Source organism: Aythya marila (assembly GCF_965140915.1).
Source record: "Aythya marila genome assembly, chromosome: 3".
Classification (NCBI taxonomy): domain Eukaryota; kingdom Metazoa; phylum Chordata; class Aves; order Anseriformes; family Anatidae; genus Aythya; species Aythya marila.
The window spans coordinates 76,638,445-76,656,541 of NC_139044.1; the positions used below are offsets into that span (position 1 = coordinate 76,638,445).

The following is an 18,097-nucleotide window of genomic DNA, read 5'->3' on the forward strand; positions in this document are numbered from 1 at the left end:
TGACATGATCAAGCTTTTCTAAGACTATGGTTTTAAATGTTAAGTAAATATATACTTTAAAATATTTATTTGGAAATATTATTTACACTTTTTCAAAAAGCACTGGCATATTTTGATAAATTAAAATATTTACAGGCATTAATATGAAGAACCTTTCCTGAAAAATAAACAAACTGCACTGAAAAAATAATCAGGAGAATGTTGAAAAAATTTAACTTTAAGAATCTGGATGAGGTATTTAAGTTAGGAACCTAAACTGTCTTTACAAGCTTTCATCTCAGGAAATTAAAAAATTCTCAGTTATTAACTTCTCTCAAAATAAGACAGCTCAGGCAGCTAGCGCATGCCATCTGCAGTTCAGGCCCTCAAATTCTTTGTCTTGAGACTAACAGTCATCTAGATGGATGTAAGCATCTCCATCAAAACAAAAACAATAGGATGGGCTGAAACTTAAACTTTTTTGCAGGCAAGTGCAACTAGGCTTTCAAGAACTTAAAGGTAGGTAACATTACACAAAATATTTACAATTCTAATAGAGACATTTAAAATAAAAGAAAAAAAAATGAAAAGAATAAAAGCTCTTTCCTCTAACATTTCAGAAAACTACAGTTTTCTATAAGGAATTACATACTTTACCCATAATAATTACTGAAACAATTTTATTTCAAGTTGCCAGCCAAATTTAAAAATTAATAGAAGTTTCCTTTTAAATAGCAGACAGAGCTGATAAGAAAGATAATATGCAAAATACACCTGTGAACATAGGAAAAAAATCAAGTAAGCTTCCAAAGGGAATAGTCTCACTACTATTCAATTTCTGTTACTATTCACAAGATTTGAAAAAGAACACTTTTGTCAGACAACTCATAATGACAGCATGCACAACTTAAGGAACACTGTAATAGCTAATGTAGAAAACACTACAGAAGTTACCACATGATTACATAAATCTTCAATGTAGAAAATATATTAAAATGATTCTGCATTTTAATTACATCTACATTTTAATTACATCTAGAAAAATTCTACAAATTTAAAAATTATTTTGAAGACTACTACAAACCTTTGTACCACTCAGTAAACTTTGAACAGGATGAAGTAGGGCATTTATCACTGCATCTGTATATAAACATTCAGCAGCACAACCTGTTTGATCACAAAAAACTTGCAGGATCTCCATAACAAGACTTGCTGGAGAATAATTGTCTGTCAAATACAAGAAGTATTAATTTATATTTCAACTTACACAAACATTCCTATATAGCATATGCAAATGCTTTTGAATCATAATTTCATTAAGCACTGATTTAACAGAGAGATGAAGAAAAGCTAGGAGAGGAAGAAAATATAAAAATCTTCACAAGAAACAGACCCAAAATTAAAAATTGAAAAAAACAGTTACCAAAGGCCTCATTACTATTATACATAGTAGCATATATTAAAAACAAACATTTACCTGTATGCACTGCCAAAGTTGTCTTTGAATAACTTGGAGAGCAATAAATAAGCTGAGTAAATAACACCAACAGATCGGTTAGGGATACACAATCTATTAAAAAAAAAATCAAAAGAAAGCACTCTTGAAATTAAAGTGTGACTTTAATTTTATAAATAAAATGAATTATGTAAATATGTAATAAACAGTTTGTTTTGCTGAGAAAAATCAACATTATGCATAGAATCAGAATGGTGTGGGTTGGAAGAGACCTTAAAGATCATCTAATTCCAAACCCCTGCCATGTGGGCAGCAACATCTACCACTTGATCAGGTTGCCCAAAGCCTCATTCAACCTGACCTTGAACACTTTCAGGGATGGGGCATCTACCAACTTCTCCGAGCAACTAACTATGCCTTCATAGTAAATAACAGGTAAATGTACAACTGATACATCAAAGGACAAGCACTTCCCAGGAAATCTACTGGGTTAATTCATGATCAACTTTTAAGGCTTAATCTTGCTCCTAGTTTAGCCAATTACATTTTCACCACGTCTTTCATTGAAGCAGGTGGCAGCCAGAGTTTGAAAAAACTGAATGTACATGGCTGTTGGAAAATGCATGACCTTGCCACTACATTAAGTGATACGGATGGAAAAGGGACAAGCTGTCAGATACAACCCTTCTTCAGGTCTCAAATGAAAAACAATGATTAGCCAAATGCATGCTGGGAAGTATTGCTCCAAGTTTAATGCAATTATATTAATAAATCTGACAATTTGTGAGGAAAGGATTGGTATCCATAGAGCAGAGAAGGAGCAGAGAAGACAGATGATAAGATCATTACTTTTATGGGGGAGAGAAAAAAAAGTAAGCATCATCAATGGATCACTGGCTAAATGGAGTTATACAGATAATCCATAAATGACAAAAGGACTTGATTAGTGGATGTTTCTTCCTCACCACTGTTCTATACAGGGTGTAAAGTTATGATCCTCAAGCCAGAGGTATAAATTACCTTCAAAAGACAAAAGAATTACTATCCAGAAACATTATGAATTCTGTATTGGATTAATAGAGATATTAATAGAATGCAAAGCTACAATTGTTACCACACAATGTATCACTACATGTAGATTTCTCTGGACTTGCAAAGGCTTTTACATCTGAGCTCCCTTGCCCTTATTGACACCTCTGTTCCACAGGTACTGAGTTTATTCTACACTTTTTTATCTTAATTATGTTAGTAAGTCAAACTCAGTGCAATTACTTTCAATTTACATTTAGCTTGAAGTACTGATTTTGTTTCACATCTGAAAAACTGTCTGGGTGCCTGAACATGGCTCTTTTCCAACCAATTATATCAACTGCCTTGACAAAATATATTACTCGTACCTAAAAAGACTGAAGCACTTACATACTGAGCCACATCCCCTTCAACATGAAATTAGTATATTAGACATAAAGAAAAAAGTGTCTATTCAACCATATCCATTAAAGATTTTAAAAAAAATGTGATGATGCTCAAAATTCTCCATACCATCTTTTAACAAAGTTTTACAGGCACAGAATCACTAAAACAGAACATCATCCTACAATATTCACAACATTGCAGTGGAAACATCAGGTATAGGCATACTGTTGCTCAACAGGTTCCATTTTCCTCACCCCTCCCTCTTACCTTTTTTATTCTTCAGCTGTACTGGAAAGAGACTTCGGCCTTGCTTATAGATCAACAATCTGCCTAAAAGGCACAGCGAATGAACAAAGTAGACATACTGTAATTCTGGTCCAGTGTAAGAAAATTTCTGCTTATCACCTACAACAATAAAACCAAAAAATTAGAACTTGTCTTTATTAATTTGCTTGCCAGTAGTTGGCTACTACCTGTAACATATATGAGTCATTTTGTATATAAAAGCAGAGAGCATTAGTAGTTAACCACTGTTATCAGTACTCTCAAAAGACAGACAAAATACTTTTGAAAGAAGAAAATCATATAGGATGTCTTTATCTTGAGGCAGCATGCTTAAAGACAGAGAGAATGTGAATACATGTGCAAACAATGTAATACATGCAAAGATACTCACTAGAATACTGCTGGGAAAAGTCATTGACTCTAGAAGTTGTATTAACTGCTGCCTTGCAAAATTCAAAATAATCAAGACATTGCTGGACAGCTGCGTTAATCTGTGGAAAAAATAATAACAATAATAATAAAATGTCTGGCATTTTACAAGAAATGTGTTTACTTTTGTATTCTAGTATTGTCCATTAACACAAGAATGTAAACTCTCACATCACTGCAACTACCTCATGTTTCAGCGCCTTGGTTGGGGTAACCATCAAAGAGGATACAAAATTTTACATGGCTACTAAAACACAGTAACACAAACTTCAGCTATATAAACATTAAGACAATCAATCTACAAAAAAAGAGTACAGAGAACATGCAAGTACTCTGAGAAGTTAATAACAATCTGTGATTATTATATGGTTAATACAGAAGATTTTCATTATTCACGTGGAAAAAACCTCTGTTTACACTACAAGTACTAAATTGTAAGTTTGGTTACTGGGTGCTGCCAGTGTTATTACTGACATTTGCAAAGGTCAGTATATACAAGTATATAACTGTATATACAAGTTGAAATTGTATCATTGTGCATCACAGAATCACAGAATTATAGGGGTTGGAAAGGACCTCAGAAGATCATCAGGTCCAACCCTCCTGCCAAAGCAGGTTCCTTAGAGTAGGCTGCCCAGGTAGGCGTCCAGACTGGCCTTGAATATCTCCAGAGAAGGAGACTCCACAACCTCCCTGGGCAGCCTGCTCCAGTGCTCCATCACCCTCACCATGAAGAAGTTCTTTCGCATGTTGGTGCGGAACTTCCTGTGCTCTATCTTGTGGCCATTACCCCTTGTCCTGTCCCCACAAACCACTGAAAAGAGGTTGGCCAAATCCCTCTGTCTCCCACAGCTCAGGTATTTATACACATTGATGAGATCCCCTCTCAGTCTTCTTTTCTCCAGGCTGCACAGACCCAGGTCTCTCAGCCTTTCTTCATAGGGAAGATGCTCCAGGCCCCGTATCATCTTTGTGGTCCTCCGCTGGACTCTTTTCCAGGAGAATGTATTTAGAAACAAATCACAATACAGCATATGCAATAAATTTAAACTTTTTTCATTTTGGAGCTGCTAATTTTTTTACACACTGAAAAGGTAAAGCATACAGATGTGCTAAAAAAAACACACTTTTACTCCATGCTTACTCATTATATTATTCTACTCTGCTAATGAACTTCCTATCATAAACTTTTTGTTCCACGGAGTTTCATTTTACTTTGCTGACACTCTGAACCCATGTTTCATAACAAAACTTAAAGAAAACAATGTTTTTCTGAGTCTCTTTTCATCAAAAATCCAAATTCAGCATTGAGTTTTTGCATTTTTTCATCTTCTATTTTTATACACTGATAGAAATAATTCTAAATTTAATTCTAAATAATTCTTATGTTGCATGTGGATGCAACATAAGAAATTAACAGAAAATAATCCTAATTAAATACTTGCCATAAAACAATCAAATTTCTACTTACCCAAAACAGAACACATACCTTTCTTCATAATTTAATCAGAGATAAAATTAGGAAAGAAAAAAAAAAAGGCTAATCTAGATAAAGAACATAGAACAGCTCTGACAAAAAGGACAAAGCAAAAACAAGTTCCAAGTAAAATTTCCTCGGGAAATACTTACCAAAGATTTATATTTCTTTTCCAAAAGCCTAAGTACCACTGTTCTGCTGTAATACGCGTGCTAAAATCACAAAGAATAGAAACTAGAGTCAACTCCAAAAATATAAATTTTACTTTTGAATCAAAAAGTCAAAATTATCTCCAATTTTGTTCCATTAGGAATCCTGTGCACAGTACATATTCAACGTATTAAACTCCAGCTCATGTAAACCAGTATTATACCCAACTGGGCCTTTTTTTGCAGTAGATTAAGATTTAAAAAAAAGGTCATTAGAAAAATTCTGAAATGTGCAGAACATACAGTAAAACAGAAAAATCAGTAATAATGTTGAAATGCTAGATTACATGTCTAGCATTTACATTGACATGACAATTTACATTGTCATGTAAATTTTAAGTTATAAATTTATACATGGTAGTCTGCAAAATTCTCTAACATCCACTACAGCAGACAATTTCTGTAAGATAACATAACTGTACTCTCATGCTCAGCACGTCTTCCAAAGAAATATTTGAGTCTTTTGGCAGATATCAATCAATTACAGCAAATGGACAGAAAAAATGGCCTGAAAAGCAGCAAGTTCCCCAAAGATTTATGTAGATTAGTAACCAAACAGAAAGGGACGGAGCAGTGTTAAGGGGCAAAGGACTTAAATGCCTAAAACAATACACTTCCTTTATTATAGCTCTTATAATAGGTTGTTATCAAGGTCACAATATGTCTCTGATAACAGTAGTTATAAATCAAGCTTTTCAAAATACATCTGACATCAACAAGTTTGTTTGCTTTTTTTCCCCTTTGCTTTCTTTTTGCTTACCGTCCACTTTTTAAACCACACAGCTTTGATATCTAGCAGAGCCAAAAAGTAGACTGGACTCAAAAAGTCTTGAGAGTCAGGATGATTAGGATCGTGTTTTACTGACAACAATGACAAGGTACTCTCCACTATTTCTTCCATATACCTTATGATACAAATAAGAAAAAAATAAAACAAAAATCACTTTCCATCAGTAATATTCATACCCAAAATTTATTGTAAATCCTTGTTGTTCATGCATATCTTAAATATTAACCACATTATCTTTAATTTGGTCTTGTAAGGATATTAATTATTTGTGTTACCATAAATAAAATGAACAGCAACATACATGTATATTCTCTTATATGATTACATATTTCATAAGCACTAAATGTTACACTTATGACATTGCAAAATGCTTTGAAAGCTAAATTTGCAGCCTAATAGGATCCATGACCACTCCTATATAACTTCCCTATTCCACTTTTCCTTAGCACTGACCAGTGATGTGTGGAGCCTGTGAAAATATAGTCATGTAATTTTAGCAAAATACATAGAAAAAAAAAACACTAAACTAAGAGACAGTGAAGGTGACATACTTTTCAGGATAACGAATCCAGGAAGAAGGAGCTTCCTTTTGGTACTCATTTAAAAGACGGACCTGTTAATATTAGTATAATTAGAAAAGATTACATGATGTTTCAGTAACAACAAAAATTTTAAGAGGTATGGAAAGTTCATTTATACCTTTTTAAGTAAATGATTTATGTTTGCATTAGATACATCCAGACCTGCTGAAATACGAAGTGAATATTCTTCAGAAAGAAAGTAAAATTCCAAGTGTTGTGCTAAAACAGAAGAAATAAAACCGATCTCAATGACAAGAGTGGCAAAACAGACCATATAATAGTCTCACAGTAAAAGGTAATCGATTTTCAGGAAGTACATGACTCTTGGAGTCTTAAATATAATTTAATGCACATACCTAAACTTGTATAGACTTCTCGTGTCATATTAAATGGGGATGAAGAAAATGTTCTTGCATAAAACCTAAGAATTTTCTCCTACGGAGAAAAAAAAAAAAAAAAAAAAAAAAAAAGCAATGTATTAAATATATTATATAACCATGGAACTGTATATTAGTACTGCACAATAACGAATATGTAATGACATTATTCTTAATATATTGCTCAGTTATCTATACAGATGTGAAGCACATTTTATAAATATATAGTTTGGGACCACAGGAGCACACAGTATGGAAGACGTTTTTCTTGAATACTTCTACTGACAGCACCTGTGTAAAGCCTCACTGAGATACAAAGAAGCAGATCAAGTAATATTGCTATACTTTTCCATTATCTTTAATGTTTTTATGTCATTAACATGCCAATGACTTGTAACTAGCATTATTTTAAAAACAACTGTAGACCTAAACTGAAAGAATAATACATAGCAGCAGCTGAGACAACATTCATTTCTCTGAAAATCACTTTAAAATTGGGAGGAAAAAAAAAAAAGAAAAAAGGCTTGATTGACCTAATAAATAATCTGAAAGTAGTTTAAGAAGCTACCACATTTTGTTTTCATCAATGCCTGTGTAATATTAATATGTATCATTTTCTTATCATCATGGAGTATACACCTAACTTAAATAGGAAATATTTACATTATATGTTTTACATGAGTTTTGGCAACATGTGTTTTATTGTTTTTTTTTTAAACCATTCAAACCCCTTCACTCCCCATTAAAAATATATAATGGAGTACAGCAGTCTCTAAAATTCTATGAATCGCTGCTGTAATCTTTTAAATCAAGACCTGCTGGAATTAAACAAAGTTTTTGAAAAGAAAACAACAACAACAACAAAAAAAAACTATATGATACACACGCACATAATAAGTGTCTTTGGATCCTGCTAAAACAATCATAACACATACACAACTTCTTGCTCCTCCTGAGTACTGTTTACAACAGCTACATAACTGATAACTAAACATAGAAGAACATCAGCTTACACTGAATGTTGCATCAGGATCTGACAGAGACATTGTTAGATGCTTACGCAGATTTGGCCAACCCGCAGAGTTGAGTACATTCGAGGGAGGGGCAAAGCAGAGTGTCTGCAATGCTTCTTGGCGAACCTGAAGTGGTCAAAAAGACAAACAATACAAATCTGTTCAGAGCAACCTCTCAGATAGGTAATTTACAATATAAGTTGTAGGAAGGAAGAAATATGACTTAGTTGTACATCAGATAAGGAGTCCCAAAATACTTACCTTCTGCTACGTTATCATGGTGATTTGGACAAAACAATACATCAGTGAGAAGAGGAAAAAAAATACGTTTTAAGAAGCAACAAAACCATTTTAAAATATTAGGTTTCAATACTGCATGTATTATATTAATTTCTGGTTTACTTTCTGCTTGTAATGAATGATTTTGTTATCAAGAATTATAGGAAAATTACCTTATCTCTGAATGCTACAATTGCACCTAGCAGTTCATAAAAAAGTCTATAAGGAAAACTGGAAATAAAACACTCTGTATTTTACTGCAGAACCTTCATCACGTTCATAATTAAGTAATTTAAAATAACTTTTTCTTTGTTGTTCTATTTGTAGACAACTAATCGCTAGCCCTTTATTTCATATTGCTGAAACCAACTGTAGGAAATTTTAAGCATATTTAATAGCATCAGACTTTTTACCTAGTTTTCTAAGAAAATATGGCGTACATTTATACCAGTTCCCATCTACCATGACTATTTCAATTGCTAGACAATCACATGCAAAATTTAATGAGAGAGAGCGAGACAGATTGATCAAAACAATAATGATTTTCCAAGCTTCAAAAATATTAAAAGCTTACTGATGGTCAGAGACCCAAATTAGTACTGACACTGACAGAAAGGCAAACCTAACTTGGACATTATATATTCTACCTGGCAGCAGCTTGTTGATGAAACAGCAGGCACCCCTCTCTTCTGAGGACTCAAAAGGACACTCAAAGGACAACGGGGAAGGTATCAAGAAGGGCAGAGGATACATGTGCAGGAAACCAAGGTTGAATAATTTTACTTCTCACATAATTAAAATTCCCATCTATAACACAAACTCCCAACCAAAAAAATAAGATACTTGCTGCAACTAGTTTTTGAGCCAAATGGTTATAAAGAATGAAATATTGCACTGCAGTGCACTTACCACGCTGAAGCCAAGATATATGAACCAACACAAGATTCTACTTACATATGTAAGAACAATTACATGCATATAGTCTGTTCTCCAATATGCCATAAACATTCATTTGTATTAAAATTTCTTCTTTTAAACTTACTTCTTTAGGCTGAATAGGGTCAAGTCTTTCTACAAGCATTTGCAATTGTTCTTGACTCATGAATGTATAACTCTGTAATACACATTATAAAATGATCATTAGTGTATTTTATTAAACTGAACAGCAGAAGATTAAAATCATCAGTCTTTTTGATATCTAATTTGCTTTTAATAATTTGGACTTCATCCTTTATACTAATTTAAATTAAAGTAAACATTCTGAATATTGTCTGAGGTTTGGCCAAAGTTAAATTTTCAGCAACAAAATTATTCCTTACGCATTTTTCTTTGTTTTACTTAGAAGTTTCCTTTATCTTCAGAAAATGCCTTATAATAACTCATTAAGTAATACAATACAGTGCAGTACTCTGGAAAAACTACATCGTATTTGGCTCCTAAAAATCACAAAAAGTTGGATGAGACGTAGCTTTTACCATTATATTCTCTTGTTTACTTTCCATTATTTTCAGTACTTGCATAGGCACTTTAGAGTATATGCAGAGGATTCACCTCATCTAGTATATGCTGTCTAAAGGTTAGACAGCTAGTATAAACTCAGTAGTTCAATTTGCAAGAAAGGCAATTCATTCATTTATCAAAGATAGGAAGGATGAATCATTTTCTAGGGCTGCTTCTCAATTTCCACTAGCAGAAACTTAACAGTTGTGCAGTATCATGCTTATTTTATAATGTAGAGAGAAAATACATTTACTTGGTTGAATGAAGAGTCACTGTCAGAACAGTTGTCTGTATAATAGCCGCTCTGACATTCTTTCTTTGTTTTACTATCCATCTCCTTATTACGCATTTGATCTTCTTCAAACTTATTAATTAAAGACTCTACCACAACCATCATGATGTTCTTCAAGGCATGCATCATTTCTCTGTATCTTCAAAGTAAAGAGGATTTTAATATTAAAGAGCATAAAAATCACATTTAAAAAAAAAATCACTAATTAAGTCATGAATAACTGAATATGGCATAACGTTACTTAGACCCAAACTCATTGAAGGAACAGAAATGAACAAAAAACAAATGCAAATCCAAAACAAGCAATAAAACATGCAGGTATCTAGATCTTCCAGGAAACTAAATTTTAAAATTGTAATAAAACTCTTTTGCCCTTCTAAAGCCATTCAATGAAATCATCACATGGTAATCCTGTACTGAGAGTTTTTTAAGAAGGAACGATGTGAACCCACCCGAAGGGAGAATGTGTCCCTGACAGAACAGATCAGTTCATTGTTACTGTTTATGTTTTCCCATTTTTTCTTTTGCTATAAGCCTTGAACAGAACCCAGCAGAAGAGAACATGTCAATCCTGACTCTTGAGTACAGGCCATGCACACAGAACTGTTTAGAAACAACAAAACCATGATTTTTCCAGATTACAAAACAAAAGAATAATAACATCCATGCAGAAGCAATTCAAAATGAAAACCTTTGGTGCTTTAGAAAAACATTCTATTTTAAAACTGGTATTTTATTTCAAGTTACTTCTTACTTTAAGGCTATTAGTACTAATTTTAAGGTCACCAAGGACATCATAAAGTAGAACTGAAGTACTGCATAAAATCATTTTAGTGGTTAAAACATAAAAAGCCAAAAATTATTGTTTTTTCTCTCTGCTTTTAATTTTACTGTTTTCACATTGTACAAGTTTAACTTCAATGAAGTCCTTATCATGTTTCTCAATGATAGCTAATATTAGCTACAAGCCCTTGTATTCCAAAGGGAAGTTCCCTTCCCAATGCCCACAAGAAGGGAAGAAAGTTTGTAGGGAAGAGATGAACAAGAAAATAACTGGTGCTCGCAGAGGTTTGTCTATTTAAAGTTTCTTTACTAAATATGGTGTTCAAAACCAATGAATCTGGACCACAGACTGTAATATGCTGTACTATGCCATGTAATATGCCATGTAAAATGCTGAGGTAGTTTTCCACACTAACCTACTAATCTCTGCCTGGCTGACTTCTGACTCAGGATGACATTTTGGGTCAAACATACAAAAAATCTTAGATAATTCTACACAGTTGATATATGTAACAATTGTACCACAGACAGACAGCATTGCAGAGGTATCTTTGAATCCAAGGAAGAACGCTCAAACATCAATTTCTAAACTTGCCAGTGATCTAAACATACTACTCTCAAAAGACACCTCGCTAGATCTCAATGAAGCAATCTTCAAAACACACCTGTATTCCAATGCTTGCTATGCAGAATCTCCGTTTATATCTAAGGAAATTACCATACTGTAATACTTGATAAGAATACAATATTTCACTTAGGCCACCTTCCATATTAGAACTGAATTTCGTATGCAAATAATGAACAAACATGAAATAGTGACTCTCATCTTTCAAACCTTATTCCTACCTAACTCTATTCTCAGATATCTCAGAAGCTTCATAGATTTGATACTTATCATTTTATGCAATGGTTCACACTCTTCATTCCAGAGTGAGCTGAAACATGACAAACTGAAATGTAAAGAGTGGGAATATCTTAATTGTTTAGCACTGATTTTTGAATGCAAAGAATCACATTTGTTACCATTATGTTTCAGAAGTTATGTTTTTCAAAACACATTCTGGAAAGAAAAAAGTAAGACAAAGACCAAGAAGTAACAAAAATGTGAATTGCATGCATGTACTTACTCTTTGGATTCACGAGTCTTCTTTGTAACATGTTGAACGAAAGTGTCATAGCCAGATACTTCACCCTGATTTTGAGCAGCAGTACATTTTTCTGTTTCTTCTTCAATCACAGAGCCCAGAGTATTGTTTATATATTGTCTAAGGTATTTCACAAATTCATAGCTGAAACAAATGTGTAAAATTAAAATGTAATTACTTTGAGCTCACCCTCAAACATTTTCAATGTTGCATTAATATTAGCCATCTCCTTTCCTGACTTTAAAGTAAGGGTTTATGACTTTCAGAGAAATAAACTTCAGCTGTGAAAACACACAATAAAGTTTGATTTTCTTCAATACAGTCCTTCTCAGCATGTTCTAGGAAGGAACAATATCAAATAGCTTCTAATTTCCCGTTGTGCTTCTTCTAAGACTTACGTAAAAGTCTACTCGAACAGATTAATGTTTTACAGACAAAAACAAAATAACAAGAAATCTCAAATTTAAAATTCTAAAAGAAACATTACTTTCAGCATCCTGAATATACTGCTGTCTTATGTTATCCTCATCTGGTATTATTCATTTTAAAGTGAGCATAAAAAAGGAAAAGAAACACAGAAAACTCAGCTTATAAATTCATCCAACATAAAGGCATGTATAAGACTTTAAAACTGTCTCATGATGATAACGCCAAAAGTCTCACCCAAGCTCATAGACTATCTGTCTATGATATGGACGTGTAAAATGGAAAGAAACTGGCACTTCACATTCTTATTATTAGATACTTACACAAACAAAACATTAAATAATAATAAAAAAAAAACCTCACTGGACATACTTCAGAACACATCTTCACTAAAGAAATTGATAAAAAATCATTTTCAGAATATTTTGTGGTTTTTTTTGTTAACCTTCTAATTTGCATAAAAGACAAGGCAAACAGAATCACATGAAAAAAATAACTATATTCACCACTAGGTGCATCATTGTATTTTCATTTTATCAAATGCAGATCTGCAACTACTTTCATTAATTACAATAAATTAGTAGTGAGAAATTTTTTTTAAAAGTCAGTTGACCATGAAAATATAGAGTCTAAAGCTATAAAATGTAGAAGTAAACAAAAGCTACTGCTATAAATTATCAGCTTTTGCTTTTCGGTATTAAAACAAAAATTTACACTCAAGATACAGAAAAAATAAAATCACAGGAAATCTTGTCTTCTATCGTGCTATCGTGATACGTACTTTCTCACCGAGTTGTCTACCTCAAGTTCCATCAGGTGTAACTGCCCTGTATTTTTCCCCCGATTATTTCCTTTCCCACATCACTTTTGTTCTCAATGAAAGTAATGGAAACGCATTTCAAGAAAGATACAAACATATTTATTTGCATTTTCATTTGTCAAGGCTAGCTTCAAGGCTAGCTTTTTACTCCTGCAATAATGAAATTGCATGAATCTCCACTGAATGAAAGCTTTCATAAAACTTTCTTCCTTTTTTTTTTTTAATGACAGTAACATTTCCATCATTTCCGTGGTATACATCTTTGCAGTGACTGCTTCACTCTGAAATACACAATTACATCATTATTCATGCCACAAAGTCTATGTCTGCTTGATGTCCTACAGCTATCTTCTGCATCACTCTTCCAGTTTAAAAACATTTTGTGAGCGTTTCAGACATTTCAAAACTACTTCTTAACATGCAAAAGCAGATCAGACTGTTTAGGCTTACAAAAGACGCTCCAGGAAAATAAAAGTGTTAAGAACGCTCTAAGGCTTAGATTAAAGAAAAAAAAGTACTAATTATATAGTGTAAAAAAAAAAAAATCTGAGTTTTACTACTGCATATAAATTTCAAATTAGATTCAAATTTTCTTTTTGTTATTTTCTGAGGTCCCTGTGTCTCTCTTTTCTACATCACAGTGGGAACAAAAGATAGAGTAGATAGGTCTCAAAACTTGGCAGGTAACCAGCTTTCTCACGAGAAATCAAGTCACAGAACTCTGATCATGAAAATGTCTTCAAGGTCATTTAAGCTTGGTATTCTCTTGACTTGTCACAGATGCATCCTGAAAATCCTCCATATAGTAAAAAACAAACATGTACGAGTACCATGGAAAGGAAAAGAGGAGTATGGGCTCCAGAAATTTAGGGCAGCATGTAAGAGAGGCCACACAGTCAAATCTGATTTAATAAAAAAATGTGATGCATTTCTGCTTTATTCAAAACAAATTAAAGAACAACTTACTGATAAGATATACAAAGGTTCAGCAATATATGATAGACAGAACAATCAAAAATGGAAGCCAGAATAACTTAAATTTTTAAAAAGGTACCTGACAAACACAATTATACGGTCTTGCAGCTGTCAGAAACACTCCCTGACAGTCTTCAGTCAGGATTTTTTCTAAATTCTGTTTGCATTTAGTACATTATCATTGAAGCATTTAGGTTGGAAAAGACCTCTAAGATTACCTTGTCCAACCTTTAACCTAGCACTGCCAAGTCTACCATTAAACCACGTCACTAAGTTTTACATCTACATGTTTTTTGAAGATCTGATTACATGTGCATGTGCATTACTGTTGACAATGTTTAGTAGGAATTGTTGAGCTGCTTTTAAGAGAGAAACTTACAAAACAATTACAGTAAAAATAGTGTGTTGCCAAGAGTAGGGGGAAAAAAATCAGGAAAAAGGCAAAATTCATTGTATTCTCTTTTGAAATCTTTTGCGATTTCATTAGTGTCAAGAATCCGTATATAAAAAATACATACACACTCACACATCAATACCAATTGCAAACACTTCCCATGAATAACAAAGCTCATCAAATTTCATCTCCTTCAAAATATTAAAAATAGCAAAATAGTTTTACTTGTGAAAGTTTTCATCAGTTTCCTCCAAATGCAAGAGAATCTCTTCTGCACTTTCCACTGATGGGGCTCCAGTGATTTTTTCCTTCACACTTTGCAGCAACTGTCGAAGCATAGACTGCAACAGAGCTTCATCTTCACTTGTAAATTGAGACATCTGTATGAAGCAAATACAAAAATAACATGCTTTCACAGATTCTTTTTTCTTTCCTCACCTTAAGATGAGGAAAATCATAGAATCATAGAACAGCATGTGTTGGAAAGGGACCTTAAAGATCATCTAGTTATAACCCTCCTGCCATAGTCTGGGATGCCACCCACTAGATCAGGTTGCTCAGGGCCTCATCTAACCTCATCTTGCTCACCACCAGGGATTGAGCATCCACAACCTCTCTGGGCAACCTGTGCCATTGCCCCAATACCCTTACAGTGCAGAATTTCATCCTATTGTCTAATCTATATCTATCCTCTTTTACTTTAAGACCATTCCCCCTTGTCCTATCACTTTTTACCTAAGTAAAAAGTCCTTCTCCAACCTTTTTGTAAGACCCCTTTAAGTATTAAAAGCCCATGATGAGGTCTCCCCGGATCCTTCTCTTCTCCAGGCTGAACAGCCCCAGCTCTCCCAGATTTTCTACATAGGAGAGTTGTTCCAGCCCTCTGATCATCTTTGTTGCCCTTCTCTGGACTGACTCTAACAGGTCCAAAAGCATGAAAAGCATGAAATCTTCAAATGCTCACTTTTTTCCTGTTACACACAGCATGAGGTTATGGTATCAAAACACACGACCATGGTAACAAAACACATGATATGAAATATTCAATAGAGTCTATTTCAGACAAACTGGAATTGATACAATTAAATCAGTTTTAATGGACCTCCTGTCATCTTGGGGCAATATTCTTACTGAGAATATTGTATTAAGAAATCCTACAGTTCTGTGTGCAGTTGCTTGAAGAACAGTCCACCGAATAGGCACAAAACTATGGCATAACTACCAAAAAAAAAAAAAAAAAAAAGGTTTCAGAGATGTAACAACTACCTTGATGAGAAACCTCTAAGAGTCTTGCACTTTCTTCTCAGATAGTTTTGGTGCCCCGTCCTGATTTTTTGGATCCCTCTATTCAGAGCTATTGCAGTGCCCATGGTGAAAGGTGTTGGCAGCTTTTGCAAGCAACACGGGCCAGGTGGAAATGTTAGATTTTTATTTTTTTTTCCTATAGTATCAACAAAATGACCCGACAGAGTCCTCCCATTTCAAAACTACAGCTACTAGGAAAAACTAGGAGCAGCAGCAGTGAGAAACTGGAAATATCTATCAAGTACAGAAGGCAGTGTCTTAACAGTTCAGTTCTCAAGGGCTGCCCGCTTCAGTCCCTGTACCATCCCCCATTAAAAAAAAAAAAAAAAAAGGCATTTTTAAAGACAGATTATGGAGATACCAGCTTCATCTCTAGCTCCCTCTGAAAAGTCTCATTTGACTTAATCACTAGCTTGCTTATCTTAAAATTCACTTGTAATGGCTTGCGTTTGGGTTTATTTCAGCAGGGATGTGACTCACTGAGTTTCCCTGAAATTGTTAAATGATCTTTTTCTCTCTGGGAATCCTTATGCCAAGCCTGGCTTGTGCAGCCTCTTCAAGCTCAAAGTTCATTTCAGTGCAATCGCCCCACAGCTGAAAGCCTGCCCCAAAATCCTACAGGATGACCGAAGAAGCGCCCTGTAGCGGCCCTATTTACCCACCGCAGGAGGCATTTCACACCAGCCTTTGCCTGGGCAAGGTGTTGGTCACAGACGCGACCATTTTAGCAGCCACCCACCGATTCCAGACAGCAGCAATCGGGCCGGCATTCCCACCTCTCCCAGTTCCCACCGCCTGTCATTCCAGCAGCTCGCAGCCTTCGGCACCAAGCTGAATTGCTCACCACACTGCCCGAGAGCCCTCCCTCACCCGCCACCCCTACGGGGAAGAGCCGTGCCCGGGCCCCCGCGCCCCCCGGCCCGCCCGTCGCCCCCGGCCCGCCGGGGATCGATCACCTTGCGGCGGCGGCGGCCCTTAGCAACCGGCGGCGCCCGCTGCCGGCTCTCGCTGGGCCCGCAGCGACATCGCGAGAGGCCGCCGGGGCGACGAGGGACGGGCCGCGGCCGGCTCCTCCCTGCCCGCCCCGGGAAGCCGCGGCCGTGGGCCCCGCGCCGGACGCAGCCGCCAGCCCTCCCCAGCAGCTCTGCCCCTTTTGTTCCCTGCAGGGTTTCTGTCGAAATCACGTTTGCTAACGTTATCCCAATTTGCACCGACATTTCTATTTTCTGGTGCCCTATAACTGGTAGCATGGAATGGTGGGAATGCTACAAAGTGGTCAAAAATATATTATTATTTTTTTTTTTTCTGCGAATAAGTGCAAAACCAAAAAGAGCAAAATCATTTTGACCTGAAATCATTTCCTCTTAGCTTAGCTATAACAAGCCCAGAATGAGCTATAGTGGGCACTCACAGTAAATCATGTTTGACAGCGCCTGCACGTAAAGTGACACACTGCATTTTTATCCTTTACTCTTTGCTAATGATTTCGATCATGTCAGTGTTTCTAATCTTCCATGGTGAGATATTTCTGTAAGGGCATCTGTAGTCCCTCCCAAGAAGTGTTGGGTCTGCTGTCTTACAGTAGAGCTACCGCCAAATTGGGTTCAAACATGAAAGATGCAGTATTTCTATTGAAGAGTGATGGTTCAGGAATTAAAACATACACCTGCTTTATTGTTGGCTCCTCCGAAAAAAGGCTGTGGTCAGCTGCAATGGAGTCTCTTCACCTGTTAGCAGTGCTATTCACAAAACAAACAGCAGAATAATTCTCTACTGACTGCTGCCTGCAAGGATCTTGAGCCACCAGTCTTGCTAGCTCAGCCATGCACTCTCCAGATGTCATAAATGCAGTGTTTTGGCTACAATCAACAGCAACTTATTCTTGGTCTATGTTGTACTCCTCTTTCATGGAAAAGAGAGAGTTTTTTTTTTTTTTTTTTTTTTTTTTTTTTTTTTTTGTCTAGATAACAACTGAGACTTACTTTATTGTGGTACATCACTTCTGATTTCTCCCATTGTACATGTTGCTTTACAAGTGCTCATTTAAGTAACAGCATCTCAGTTTCTTGGCTGGTATAGAATAAAGGAACAATAAAATTAATATTCAGGATTCCTAGTCCTTAATGAAAGACGCTTCATTTTAGTATGCCTTTGCTATCTTATAGA

At 35.2% G+C, this 18,097-nt stretch overlaps 1 protein-coding gene across 8 annotated transcripts in view; it reads right to left on the bottom strand.

Annotated features, from left to right (window-relative positions):
* TBC1D32 (TBC1 domain family member 32) overlaps positions 1-16,973 on the bottom strand; it is an 81,852-nt gene extending 64,879 nt beyond the window's left edge. For 6 of the 8 annotated variants that reach the window (XR_014317140.1, XR_014317141.1, XR_014317142.1 and 3 more), the window contains exons 1-15: positions 16,888-16,921; positions 14,852-15,006; positions 11,994-12,155; positions 10,045-10,222; positions 9,334-9,405; positions 8,013-8,138; positions 6,979-7,057; positions 6,741-6,841; positions 6,593-6,654; positions 6,012-6,156; positions 5,195-5,254; positions 3,528-3,627; positions 3,119-3,256; positions 1,457-1,549; positions 1,064-1,206 (exon numbers count right to left, since the gene is read on the bottom strand). Coding sequence is in view for 5 of the 8 variants with exons in the window: in XM_082756354.1 (XP_082612480.1) it covers positions 1,064-1,206; positions 1,457-1,549; positions 3,119-3,256; positions 3,528-3,627; positions 5,195-5,254; positions 6,012-6,156; positions 6,593-6,654; positions 6,741-6,841; positions 6,979-7,057; positions 8,013-8,138; positions 9,334-9,405; positions 10,045-10,222; positions 11,994-12,155; positions 14,852-15,006 (1,614 nt within the window). In the remaining 3 variants the exon portion in view is untranslated. Of the gene's footprint in view, positions 1-1,063; positions 1,207-1,456; positions 1,550-3,118; positions 3,257-3,527; positions 3,628-5,194; positions 5,255-6,011; positions 6,157-6,592; positions 6,655-6,740; positions 6,842-6,978; positions 7,058-8,012; positions 8,139-9,333; positions 9,406-10,044; positions 10,223-11,993; positions 12,156-14,851; positions 15,007-15,784; positions 15,845-16,887 lie in introns of those variants that run through there. The other 2 variants (XM_082756353.1, XM_082756356.1) reach the window with 2 other exon arrangements.
* Positions 16,974-18,097: the final 1,124 nt, after the last annotated feature.